Source organism: Calonectris borealis, chromosome 1, assembly GCF_964195595.1.
Source record: "Calonectris borealis chromosome 1, bCalBor7.hap1.2, whole genome shotgun sequence".
Taxonomy (NCBI): domain Eukaryota; kingdom Metazoa; phylum Chordata; class Aves; order Procellariiformes; family Procellariidae; genus Calonectris; species Calonectris borealis.
In genome coordinates this window covers 733,052-746,920 of record NC_134312.1, presented here as the reverse complement: position 1 = coordinate 746,920, position 13,869 = coordinate 733,052, and the positions used below count along the sequence as shown (strand labels likewise).

At 40.7% G+C, this 13,869-nt stretch overlaps 1 protein-coding gene across 9 annotated transcripts in view; it reads left to right on the top strand.

The window, feature by feature from the left end:
* The window catches only part of PPP6R2 (protein phosphatase 6 regulatory subunit 2), a 117,701-nt gene that overhangs the window by 81,300 nt on the left and 22,532 nt on the right, over positions 1–13,869 (top strand). For 7 of the 9 annotated variants that reach the window (XM_075141137.1, XM_075141156.1, XM_075141146.1 and 4 more), the window contains 7 exons: positions 548–645; positions 3,222–3,279; positions 4,742–4,869; positions 5,814–5,989; positions 7,447–7,609; positions 8,032–8,120; positions 9,284–9,491. In XM_075141137.1, coding sequence (XP_074997238.1) covers positions 548–645; positions 3,222–3,279; positions 4,742–4,869; positions 5,814–5,989; positions 7,447–7,609; positions 8,032–8,120; positions 9,284–9,491 — 920 coding nt within the window. The remainder of the gene's footprint in view (positions 1–547; positions 646–3,221; positions 3,280–4,741; positions 4,870–5,813; positions 5,990–7,446; positions 7,610–8,031; positions 8,121–9,283; positions 9,492–13,869) is intronic. The other 2 variants (XR_012672257.1, XR_012672255.1) reach the window with 1 other exon arrangement.

Below are 13,869 nucleotides of genomic sequence, written 5' to 3'. Positions count from 1 at the left end.
GTAAGCTAGAGGATAGTAATGAGAATGATCAGAGGTGTAGACCATCACGTAGGAAGAAAAGTTGAAATAATTTGGCCCACTTGGTCAAGAGAAGACAAGATTATGTGGAGACATATGCCTCATCCTACAAGGAAGAGGGATTTAGAGGAAGCGAAAAGTATCTTCTTGATGTCCGTGGCTGGTTTAAGTTGCAGCAAGATAAATTTCATATTGCATCAGGGGAAAACAAACAAATGAAAAAAAAACCCAATACAGTGTTCTAACAGAATAATGAAGCCAACAAATGGTTCCCTAGGAAAATTTCATAACTCTCTTTGGAAGAAGTTAAGAGCAGATCAGAGAAGCATCTGTCCAGGACTTGCAGAAGTCTGTTTGAGAACAGTCTGTCTGAGATCCAGCTTTGAGAAGGGGGGTTGAAGTGGATGATTTCGCAGAGTTCATCAGTTTTCTATGATTTTAATGCTATTTAGAATATGTGTTTTCAGCCAGCTTAATTGAATATCTTTGGAGACCTTAATGATAGCTCTTCTTGGGTTCCGTTGCTCAGGCCTTCTCTGAGTACCAGATCCAGCAGATGACAGCTAACTTCGTGGATCAGTTTGGCTTTAACGATGAGGAGTTTGCAGACCAGGATGATAATATCAAGTAAGTTTATAAAACTTCAAGAGGCTTATATTTAGCATTTAAGCCTCTTTGCATCTAATCTTTCTTCTTCTGGTTCAGGCTTTAAAATGAATCTCACTGTATACCGCCTTTGGTTTGAAACAAGCAGAAGTCTGATCAATGGCTTGGAAAACAGCTGACCTTTTTACTTTTTATAGGAGTCTACCCCTGATCTCCAAAGACAGTTGTAGAACCAAGGAAAAGTATTTCTTCATTTTGAAGAGAAACATTTTAAATAAAACACACAACTATTATCCAGCCATATTCTAGAATAAATTTAATTGCACAGAAAGCAAAGCATTAGAGCTAAGTCCAGGCAATTATACGGAAATTCTCCAGTGACATTAAGTCCTTATTGAAATTAGGAGTAGAAAGAATAGTGTTCTAATGAAGTCCACAGAAAAATTTTGCCATTTTCTCTCTTAGGAATAAGGGAACATAGATAAGGCAGGAGAAAATAACAGTGCAAAGAAGGCAGATATAGGTGGATTTAATGTTATGCAACTTTCTGAATTCAGTGTTCAGAAGTGGTGCTGCTTTTATAGGAGAACTGCTGTAATCTAATTAAAACTGCAGCTCATCTTCTCACCTTAAAAACTGTAGCTAAGGAAATTACTGGGACTGTAATTATCCCGCTTGTCCATAATGGTTCAGAAATTGTAACCGTTTAGAATACATTTATTGAGAGAAAAGTGCTCCAGGAGGATACCCAGTGTGTTTCTTGCTCGTCAGTTGTGCCCATTCACTTTCATCTTGTGGCAATGTTCGTCTCGGTCAAAGGAATTACCTGTCATCCAAGGTGACAGGGACAGTATGTGGCAGTACCTGCTCTACGGACCATCCTAGGGCTGATACTCGCAGGGCAGCAAATGTTGGGTCTGCTCTGCAAAGCACTGCAAGATCCTGGTGTCCTGGAATCCTGACAGAAACAGGAAGCTTTTAGCCCAGAAAGCTCTGGGCATGCCACATCGCTCCAACTCTTTGGCGGCTCCAGATCTGATTTATTGAGGATTCTTTTGCTGGTTCTGCTCAGACCATGTTTTTAGCAAGTATTGGGCTCCATGAAATATCTTAAATGAAATGACGATGTGGAAATAGTTTGGCTGCTTCGGAGTTGCTTTCAAGCATGAATCAAAGTAGACAGTCATAAGATCCCTAGGGTCATAGGAACTCCATTAAGGTGTTTGCCAAATAGTTGGAAGCTGTATTCTAACATGGAAAAAGATTTTGGAGTCCAGCTTTCCTGTCTTTTTTTTCTGAGCATTGTAGATGTCCAGAACTTTAATAAGGCCAAAAAGTTCCAGACTAGAATGAGAGTTTAATTGAACGTGGATTACTTAGCTCTGCACATTTTTTAAAAATAAAATACACTTATAACTTCTTATCAGATAGCTGCAAATACTGAACTCGTGTGTAGGTAGTGGGGAAGAGTTAACTTATGTGAGGAGCTGCTGAAGGTAGCTAATGTCCACTTTAAAATGAGCTGAAACTGAACAAAATCTGGGATGTGCTAGCATTCTCTTCTACAAGAGGAGGAATATACTACAAAATTGTTCTGGCATTGAACATTCTGAGGGTGGTGCTCCCTGTCATCTGTTTTCCAGCTGTTGAAAACTGTTGCAGATATGAATTTGAATATTTTAAGAAGTATTAATTATGTTTCAATGTCCTGGTGGTTTGCATGACAGTATTTTTTACTAACTGAACAATCCGCTTTAAAAGAAAATAACATTGTCCAAACTTAGAGAGCCGGCGAAAAAATACTGCATAGACCCGAGCTGTGCTGGTAGGTTGGAGTTTTTTGGCCTGTAGCACCCTCTGCTGTTCTTACAATAGACACTTTAGGTCCAAATCAGAAATTGGGTTATTTAATGATTTTTACAGCGCTCATGTCTTAGTAATGCATCGGGGTTGTTGAGCCACTGGAATGCTAAGATTCCCTGAAGTTACCGTAATTATGTTGAAACAGGCAGGTGCAATCCGGTCTGGATATTTCTGGATATATGCCCACCGTGCAGGATTCGGTCTGTCTGGGTCTTGTCTCATGCTGAGGAAGCCAGTGGAATTCTTGGGTGAACACAGGACTGGAATCCCAGAGCAGCTGGGTGCGGCTTCTTCTCTTTTTAATTAATGAGTTTGGTTTTTTCCTGTGAGATTCAGTTCAGCTGGAGAGACCCAGTGAAAAAAATCAAGATAGCCTTTATGCTGCATGAGAGTTGCAAAATAACAGCCGGACATTGCTGTGGTTGCCATGAAGCCTCAAAATACCATATCGAGATAATGACAAAGGTTGTTCACTCAGGTATTGAATCAGACCTAAGAATGAAAATCCTGCGTATTTTTTTAAATGTTCAAAAATACGAAATAATCTTTCATCTTCAGGAGAGGAAGCCATTGCACGTAATGCAGAAGTGAATATTCAGGGAACAAATGCAGGAGCATTGAGTGATCATATGAAGTGTCTCTGGGCTTAGCTATCCCCCGGCCTTGTGCTGGGGATGCAGAAGTGTTTTGTGACTCCGTGCCATCACTGAAGTTTCTTTCCCTTCTTTTTGCAGTGCTCCCTTTGACAGGATCGCAGAGATAAACTTCAATATAGATGCTGATGATGACAGTGTAAGTGGGTATTTTGGGGTATTTATTTAATAGCACAGATTCCGGCAAGTTAGTTCATGCTTGAATTAGCTGTTGGCATTTTGAAAGAAAAGAGATTTGGTATGTTATTTTGGTAAATGAAAACTGGTAACTGGACTCGTAGCTGAGTCCAGTTGAGGAGCTCAGGGCATTACAGGTATCCTCGGAGAATCTCCCTACGTTTTGTTGCATTGTTGAGGGTCTTCAGAAGTAGTACTCTTTACATTGGAGGAATCTTTCTCTCTCTCTTTCTCTGCAGTGTGAATCTATTGTCCTTATTTTCACTTTGATAATATTTCCAAACACAGTCAAGGAAAAAATGCAAACAGAGAGAATTGGGTTTCTTATGGGTCTAAATACTGCCATGCTGTGTCTTGCCTTTTCTGTTTTATTGACCTAAATCAATACTCATTGAGGAAGCTGGACAGTGGCTTAAGAGGTGATTCCAAGCTCATCTCCTGACCGAAGCTTGTTTTAGTCAATACTAAGACTTAGGTTTCCTCAGTCTTAAAATACTTGCTTTTTCACTTAAACAGTACTATGAAGAGTATTTTTCTCCTCTCTTCTGGCTGCTCTAGACCGTGCTCTATAGATACAGAAAATTTGTTTTCTTTTTGAATCTGCCAGCTAAGTCTGCAGCCACCAAGAGCTGTTTATATGCTTATCTTAACGTGGCTTTTTCCTGAGTAGACAGTTTTTGTGTGTGATGGAATTCTAATGCAGCTGTTGGTTTGGACTGTGCCCCATCTGGAAGACAGCACTTCGTCAGTCTTTTAATTGAGAGATCCCAGAACGCTCAAATAGGCAGATCATTTGTATATTTACAGGGATACCTCACTTTACCAATGTCTGAAAACTCATTTCCAGAATGGAGGGTTGTATGTTTTGAAGGGGTATGTGTGCACATGAGTTAAGTATTACCATATTTGCTTGGAAGCTCCCTGCAGTTCTGTCACTGAAAGAAATTGCACTGTGGATTGTTAGTCCAAGCGGGACAGTTTGCATACGTGGCATCGCTTTATTCTCTAAGTTCCAGGCTGGTCAGTTTGCAAATGTATTCTTAACGGAATTGTTTCCAGTCCTCTTCTACAGTGACTTTATATCCCTACCACTTAGGAGGGATACAGAGAGTGTCATGTAACAGAACAGCTATGAAGCGGCGTGCAGGAGTTCCTGCTATTTTGGAAGCAGTGTAGGCTGAGACACTGTTGTGTTTCTTTCTTGATCTATCACGGGCTTGCTGCTTCTGAGCATACTGTGCTATTATTACTCTTCCACAGCTGAACATTGCTTGTTGCACAACTTGGGACGTAAAATGAAATAAATGCAAACACCTTCAGGGTGATTAGTTGTGTACAAATGCTGTTCTACGAAATTCCTCATCACTGAAGTCCTTGTTTTTGTCTCCAAAGAGTGAATGGATTTCTTTTTAATATTATTTTAGCCCAATGCTTCCCTCTTTGAAGCCTGCTGCAATGAACGGATCCAACAATTTGATGACAATGAGGAGGAAGAAGATATCTGGGAAGAGAAGGAGATAACCTATGCAACCCAAGTTAAATCAAGAACACGGTAAGGTGAAAACAAAAGATCAAATTTTTTTTTCACCCTAAATGCTATGAAACTATACATTTTAGTTAAGTGCATGCTTAATTGTGTGTTATTTGTGTTATTGTTACATGCTGTGAGGCCTTTTTCTGGCATAAAACAGAGTGCTTTACATGTGACACTTCTGCAGGAAGAGGTGGTGGTTTGTCTTGAATGTGAAACAAAGAAAACAATTTGAGGGAATGCAGTAATGATGGAAACACCTAATTACTGAGTCTAAGATATTAAAAAAACCCCACCCTTAGTTTGAAATACTCTTTTCCTCATATTTAGAGAGGAGGAGGTTGAAAGAATTGTAAGACTGAGGGTAGTAGACAGAATATTCTTTTTCAAAACGTTAAAAGAAGAAAAATAATGTTTTGCGTGAGAATGAGTGACCTCCCATGGTGCATCCCTGGCATTGCAAATCACTTACAATTTTTCATCCCTTTGATATAGTCAGTTGTTAAATAAAGCTACTTCTATAATTCTAAGTCCGAAAATATCATCAAATGAGACAGGAAAAATGGCCAAGACCTTAGTGTTTATTTGCCTAGCATCAATAAACTGATTGTCTTGTTCATACACAGAATTGATAGCACACTCGTGTTCCCCTTGTTTGCTACTGGTTTGTCTGCTCATATCGGTCTCCAGCCCTGAACAGTCACTGCAACATATTTCCCATTAAACTCTGCAGATGCATTTTGGCAAGTAAAGCCAAATTAGGGACTTCAGTGGAAATATCTAGAGGAGTGCCTGCTGTTGCCTGTCTGAGCTTTGTATCGTTTTGGGAAATAAGCCCTGTAAAAGGCGTTCAGCATCACTTGGTCAAGTCACAATTTGTGCTTTCTCCCTGGGCAGGGGGGAAGCAGGTGAGGGATGAATTGGCTGCTGTAAGGGGTTTTCTAATTCTGAGTTTGGCGATTTAGATTTGGAGCGTCTCAGACCTCAGAGAGTTCGTCAAAAAGTGATCTTGAGAATGGAGATCATGATGGTAGCGTGGACTCCGAAGAAGAGGAGGAAACAGAGCAGCAGCCACCTCCTTCCTCAGCAAACAACAACAAGAATAATATTTCTGAGCAGAAAGACTCTGACTCCTCTGAAGGTAAAGTGTTTAAAACAGCATCATCCCATTTGAAATGAGATCTGTAATCATCTCTCTGCAGAATAGCAGTTTGCAAATTGCCAGGTTTCTATTCTATAATTCCACCCGTGCAGATGAGAAGTGTGAATTTCAGTCTTCATTTTTTGCCTGTGAAATATTAGTGAGATTGAGCCCTGCCCGGCTTCTTCAGAGTAGCAGTGTGATGCTTCAGTTACGCTAAGACAGCCACACAGGTACAATAATGCTACTAGCTCTTTTAGTACAAGTACTAATGAGCAAAATATTAGTGGAGGATTATGACATTAACTCCTTACAGTATGTTATAAGAGTTTATGCAGACCCTTACCAAGTATCTCCACACTCTGTGTATCTGCCTTTTCTGCCTAATTGCCTTTCGAGTTTTAGTTTGCATGTTGCAAACCCATTCTTACAATGCCTAGAGGAAGACTGTAGAGGGACGAGGTTTTCCCAGATCACAATTTAAATAATGCTGTGTAAGTTCATGAGACACACAGTGTTGTCAGCAGAACAAATTCAGTCAACTGAAATAAAGGGACAAAAATATTAACATTTGTTCTTTGTTTAGTGCAAGCATTTTCAGTTTAAAAATGTTTCTTTTTCTAGGTGATGTCTTTGTACTGCAACTGTGAGCATAATGCATATTTATTCCAGTAATCAGCTCCATTTGGTAGTGTCAGATATTTCCAATTCTTATTAGGAAGAACCAGTATAAACAACACAAATGGCAACCTGTGGATAGTGTATGTCGGTTTGGTTACCCTTCTAGAGACTTTGGTTCAAATTTTGGTTCAGTTTTTGCGTGAGTGTAGACTTGGTGGATCTCTCCTACTCCCAGTTGTGTTGCATGCAAATCAGTTTGCACAACAGACCTCTGCAATCCTTTCTCTTTCTTGAGAAAAAGTGATGAAAAATGCTTTTTAAAAATTTGTGATTTGTGGGAATAGAAGTGTGTTCTAATGAATAAGGAGTAGGCTGGGACTGTAAAAAACAAATTCATGTTGTTAGTTTTGCTCAAGATCACTTCTGTGATCTTAAACATTTTAATCCGTGTATCAATTCCTTACCTGTAATTGCCAAAATTAAACGGTGATTGAAATGGTTGAAAGCCGTGCTTTTGACAGGACTTAGCTTTTGACAGGAAACTAAGGTTCTTAGAGTTCAACTGAAAATCACTGGCTCAAAGAATGAAGACGTTCGTAATGTCATTTTCTTAAGTGATGCTCCTCTCTTGTGGATAACATCAATATTTATCAGAAGAGGGATTTTCAAGCTGGTTATCTATAACGTGTGAGACAGGCAGCTTCCTGTAGATGTTGAAGGAGTGCCATTGGATGGTCTTTCTTTTTTTGTCTCTGGGATCACTTTGGAATATTTTTGGGATGGCTGAAGATTCTGAAAACTCACAGGAATTCCGTTCCGTTGTTCTCTGTCTCCAGGGTCTGGCTGGACAGCTGTGTTCGAGCCCGTGAACTCGAAGCCCCCCGCACCCTGTGTTGCCATGGATGTTGGATCGAGCGTATGGGATTCAGCAGCCCCAGAGAACACCACGCCAGAGGAGAAAGGATGGGCGAAGTTTACAGACTTCCAGCCTTTCTGTTGGTAAGAGAGGCACACATTCTTTCAATTTCTTTATAACTTTTGAAGGAAAGAATGTTTGAAATATGGTTTGATGGAGTACCTTGACTGTAATCTTTTCTTCTTCCTTTTCCCTTCCCCTTGCTACCCCTTTTATTTTTTAATGTTGTCTGAGTGTTCTGATCAGGGCTTCATACTTCCCTTTGCCTTCCAGCGCTTCTAACTGGTGTTAGCATTCATGTCTTATGATACAGGAATACTTTATGTATCATCACTACTGCTACACTAAGAGTATAAAATAAGTAAATGAATAAGTTTTTTTGGAAGTTAAGAATATTTATTTAAAGAAAGAGTATGCCCTAATGATTTCTTCTGTTGGGGATATTTAGAAGCACAACCAAGATATCTGTACTTCATTCTCAAGGCTTTTCCCTCCCCTACCTTAGCTCAGAATCAGGTCCACGATGCAGTTCTCCTGTCGACACAGAAAGCAATGATTCAGATGGAAACCCGAAGCAGAGTCAGGACAAGAACTGTAAGTGAGAATGTTACAAGACAAAACAGATGTATTATTTAAGCTGTTTGAAATTCCACATAGTCTACTAGGGAGAACTTCCCTCCAGCGTCATCTTCCTTATCGTACTTGAAGGCTCTCTTTTGTACAGAGATCAGTCTATTAAAATAATAACTCAGAAATCCTGAATGTTTGTTAGGATAACATTATTCCGCAAGAAAAGGATGAAATTTAAGTTAGTAAGAGTTGATGTCAGAGAGACGATTCATTTATAAACTGTTCAAAAGTTCTATTTTAACTGTATGCTTGATTATAAAATTACTTGCCAAAAATTAAAAGGCTAGAGTAAGTTATACTGTCGGGTATTTGTGCCGAGCCAGTTGGTTAGCTTCAGTCTGCTTTCTTTCCCTCCTCCTTTCTGCGCAAGGACAAATAAAATTTAACAAAGGACTTTGACAGAACTAAATTAAACTTTTGTCTGTAGTAACCACTGAAAGGTGGATGATGCTGGAAGGGACAGCACGGTACCTTTTTCTGCCCCGTGCATTTTCTGGTATACTCTCCCAGCGGAGTTGGAGATCCCGTTCGGTAGAGCTCGGACCGCATGGGATGACTGCTTTATGGACGCACATTGTTTAAGCCTGCCCAGGTAGTGATCTTCAGTCAGGCTCTGTGCGTTGCATCAAGTTGTGTGCGCAGGTACCAACTTCGGGAAGAAAAACACTTTCTGAGACTGCAGCACTTCTTTGCCGCTTTTGTGAGAGGCTTTCCTTGCATGTGGAATCGAAACCAATGAATACTTCAAAAAGTACAGCTGCTTGAATTATACCACAGCAAGTTCTCAGGGCTCGGTCACAGTCAGCAGGGACCCAGGGACTGCCTTAATCCTCCGTTCAGAGTTACCACCGTTCAACAAGCGAAGCAAATAGTCTCCTCTGCTGTTTGTATTAAACACAGACATCAGGTGGCAGGTGGAGAACACTGATTTGTGGGGTTGGGGTCTTTTTCCTCACTTGCAAAAATAGTACTGCGTGCTGTGGGATCTGCACAGAAACTATCATCTCAAAATTTGCAATAGTTCTAAACACTCCATTTTACACTACCCTACTTACTCGGGGTGGTACCTGGGGAGTTGTTCCTGTGGTTTTGTTCATTTTGCAATGTGAATTATTTACTTTTCTCAGTCAGCACTGCCTCTCCCTGTGTTTGGAACGTCTGTGTCACGAGGAAAGCGCCGCTGGTGGCCTCAGACAGCAGCTCCTCTGGAGGCTCTGACAGCGACGAGGAGGAGGATAAAGCCGATATCGTCACAGAAACCATCAGCACAGGCTCGGGCCAGGAAACCATCAAGCTGACTATGGATGCTAAAAACGAGAAGGCTGTTTTCACCAGGTGCGAAAGGAATCTCCTTGGGCTGGGGTCCTGCTCTGCCCTGGGTTTAGCCCCTTGCGTGGGTAGGGGTTAATGCATTACTTTTCTCTTTTAGACATCATGGTTCCAAATGTCCTGCGTGAGGATGTCTTACAGCTTTCTTGTCACAGGGTTTTTTTTTTTAAGAAAATGTTTATAATGTGTTTATTTTAAGAAGCGCGTGTGGCTCATTTTAGCTACTGAGCCATGTCACAGAAGCATCGCCCGTCTGTCTGTCTGGCTGTGCAGGCGATGCGGGCCGGGGCTCATGGCGGGGACGCCAGGTCAGATCGCCCAGGGAGTCGAGCAAAGCCTCGCATGGTGGCAAGCGCAAGGTCTGACATGGAATCAGGGGGAAGATTTAAATGTCTCAAGCTATTGTTTCCCCCTCATTGTTAAGGTAGTACATTATAGACAATAAATGATAAAAAATGAAAAATACCAGAAAAAGATAAAGCAGATCCTGAGATTTTTTAGCTTTTGGGCAGCAATTTGGTTGGAATTGCTTGTGCTCGAATCTAGCCTGTTCTGATCATTTGAGAGGGGAGGTTGCTTTTCAAAACGGGAAGCATCTAGTTCACTTTGGTGCATCCAGAAGCATTACCCAAATTTAAGATATTTGGGTTTTTTCCTCATATTCCTTACAAGTATGTAGGGTATGATTTAACAAGTTGGAGTCTCTGTATTGTATGCATCTGACTCAGGAACAGGTATTTACTTGTTCTAATGTTGCGGTTATGTGACTTTTTTGGATAGTCAACGTGAGCTGCTTGGCATGTGCGCGCACTCCGGCAGATAGCCTCTAGGAGTGAAAAAGCAGTGGCTCAGAAAACAAGTGGGATTACAGAACTAGGTAAAATTATGGGAGGAAGTTAACCAAAGGTATGTTTGGTTAGCCAACTCTGAATTGAGTTTTTAATAATGTGACTGTTTTTTATTTTTGACGTCCACCTCAAATGGCCTTTACTCTTCATACTTGAAATGAGTGAGATGCCGGAGATTTCTTTGCCTGCAGTGATTGCATCTGAAGAGCTGTTTTGATAAGTTGAGTTAGTTTGTATGCATAGGGATGGCATGGCCAAGCAGACTGGCTTCACAAAAAGTGGAAGATGAGGAAAATAATCATACTGCCTGCTGTGCTAAAAGCAGCATCTCCTTTTCCAGTTTTCATTGCATTTGAATTACATCTAATTAAATCCATTGGCATGTGTATCTAAAACAAACTCTCTGCTCCAGATGTTTTTCCTCTCTGAATGCATGGTGTTTGTGAGTAGAGTGGTGTTACACATGTGACTGTCTTGATTCACAGCAGCAGTGTAAATCTTATTTGGCATGTTCCTATGTCTTCCATTTATTTCCTAGCAGGTAGGGATTTTTTTTTTTTTCTGATTTGGCTGGTTAGATGTTGTGGGCTATGCTGCTGTTTCAGGCGGTGTAATTCTGAATGTGTTTTTCTCTCTAAATAAGTGTATATATCTCGAGCACTTCCAGTAAGGACAAGGCTTCCAGAACCTGCTTGGTTTTGCCTGACTGCACTTCTACAAAACTAATTCCATTTTGGCAAAGAAAGTAAATACTGGAATAACCACAGTCTCCACTTTAAAGGTGTCTGTAGCTTTCCACAACTATAACCATCGCCAAAAATCAAAATAAAAGCTGTGGGAGGACAGAAAGCTGTTACACAGATAGTGATTTCAGCTGCTCCAGATCCATTTAGCAGCCAGGTTTCTCCCAGTGTATGAATTGCCATATCGACCAGTGGTGATAATGGAAAGTTCCTGGTATCCTCAGCTCTCCCAGACCAATCTGCCTTCTGTTGGAACAGATGCAGTTAAACTCAAATGGCCAGTAGTGAATATATTCATTTCTTACCACGTTCCTAATGATTCCAAGCAAATGAACTACACTAAGAGTTGAAGAATTTTTCAGATTGAATATGTGGTTCTTGATGACTTTCTATAAGCACTTCCCCAGAAGTGCTAAACTTGTACCACTCCACATTCCCGCTTCCCTCTCCCTTCTTCCCTCCCTGCAATACTGACATCTACAGTGGAGATCTTTAATACTTGGGGCTACACAAGGGCTCTGTAGATTCTGCCATCGCTAGGGTCACGAAATACCCAGACGTTACATGCCTCTATCCAGACGTTGCATGCCTCTAATACCCTCCATGATTATCACCTTAGCTGCTGATGCTTCTCTGCTTGCCCATACCACCCCAAAATTTAAACTCTGGAAAGTTAATTATTTGTCCTTGTGTGGCTTAGTAGAATGTCTCTCATGGCCGTTCTGCTTCAAGTAGCCATATTAGTAGTTTAAAAATCATACACACAAAGGTGTTTCAGATGTATTTAGGTAACTTCTCTACTTTAAATGTATTTAGCTAACTTCCTTTCCCACATCTAATTCTATAGGGTAGTTTCTTGTGAAAAAATAAGTAGTTTTGCAGAAGTTCTCTGACTGAAGAGCTTCCAGTATTGCCAAATCTCGCTCTTTGATAACTTCAGAATGTGTGTGTTAGGCTTGAGAAAGATGCTTTCTGTCGTGTATTGAATCTTCTGCTTTTTTGTATATTGATCTGAATTTTATGTGGAAAATGCCGTGTTCAGTGATTGTACTCTTTGAAATAGCTTTTAAAATGTTCCTGCATGTTTTCCTGGCAGGAACACTGCTTGAGGATACGGTTATGCAAAGTTAACTCTTTTGTCTGTTTTTTCAGCAATCTTTACTGTTTTCTTTTTCTTCCTTTCTTTGCTTTCTTTCTATTTCTGCCTCTCTTGCTGCCTTTCTCTCTTGCTGTGGGTATTGCTCAGAGTATTTAGACCTGCAGGCAGAGGGTATGTATGACGGTGACCTTCTCAGGGTTCCAAACATCCACCTGACAAGTAACTTCTCCCATTAGTTACTTCATACTGGGCTGGAAAAAGAGCTGTTGGACCGTTGGGCTGGGAAAGCTCATCTTTTCACAATCAGTTAAAACAGATCCTAGAAATTATATTTCGAAAACCTGAATTTGAGGTTGTGTATAGTCCTTTGTGAAAGTATGCGCACAGTCAACACAGCCATTGATGAACCATTAAAAAGCAAATACGGTGTTCAGTGGTTTCATGCATCGTGTCCTTGAGCTTCTGCCATTCCACCTGTTTGTGAGCTCTTTCTGCAAATAGGAATTTTTTTATGCTTTTAAAAGGAAAGTGCACGCTCTGGTCAAGATGACTGTAGGAAAGCCTTGCTGACTGCAGTTTGCTGACGCACACACTCCTGGGGTTGCTGCCTGTGTTAGATGGGGTAGCGGTCACGTCTCTTGAGGCTTTCTCACAACAGCACTAACAAATATTTGACTTGTATGCTGTAATACGCCATAAAATAACGGTTGGTGTGTTTTCCAAAGACTATTTTTTTTACAAAATACTTATTTTTTTCCCCAAAGTTTTCCTTCTGTTTTAAATTACGGGTTTTTACTAATCATTTTCTAGAATTCATCCATTTAAATGAATTTTCCCAGTCACTGTGCAAGCTAGCAAGACTTTGCTGTAATTTCTGGGTGAGATCAGAGACAAAAAGAGAAATTCACTGTAATAAGCATGTCTCATAACTGTTTCTTTTGAAGAGGAGTATGTTACAGCAAACACGTAAACTTTGATACCCAGAAAGGACAGCTACCCGATGAACAGAAATACTCTCCTGACTGCTGAGCAGGAGGTTCAGGAAATGTAGCTCAGCATGTGCCGCAGAATGGTTTTCAGAATTGTAAGCCATGTGGTATTTTAAAATAGTTGTAATTACAACAGGGACTTATTTAACTTAATATTTTAATAATTAACAATGCCATTTTAGCAAACTTTTGAAAGTTTTCTGCCTCTTTCATAAGTAGGCAAGTACGTATTGCATTTATCTCACAGTACGTGCTACCAGGCTGTACTTTTTGCCAGAAAAATGTGGTAATATTCAAGCTGTTAATGAGTGATCCGAGAGGTGCAGTCCGTGCCAGTATTTGACTGGATGAGCGTTCTCGAAGCTGTTCAGAGCAAGCGCAAGCTGTGAAGGTCTCGGAAATTTCTGCAAGGCTTTGCTGAAGCTGTAGGAGCAATCGATGAACGAGACAGGTGAAATGCGAGGGCTCTGCGGCGGCGTTCGCCCGGGCAGCTCCACACTGCTCGTGCTTATCGATGTACGCGTGGCAGAACAAACAGTCATGAGACTTGCGTTTAACGGGGAAGGCAGAACAATGGATGCAAAAGTGTATGCATCGTGAGCAGTACTTTTTGTGGGAAATGACTTGCATTTCCGTGTCTGCGTGCTTAATTTTTAATTGTATGATATTAACCCGAGCTTTTGCATTTCTTCTTTATGATTTTCA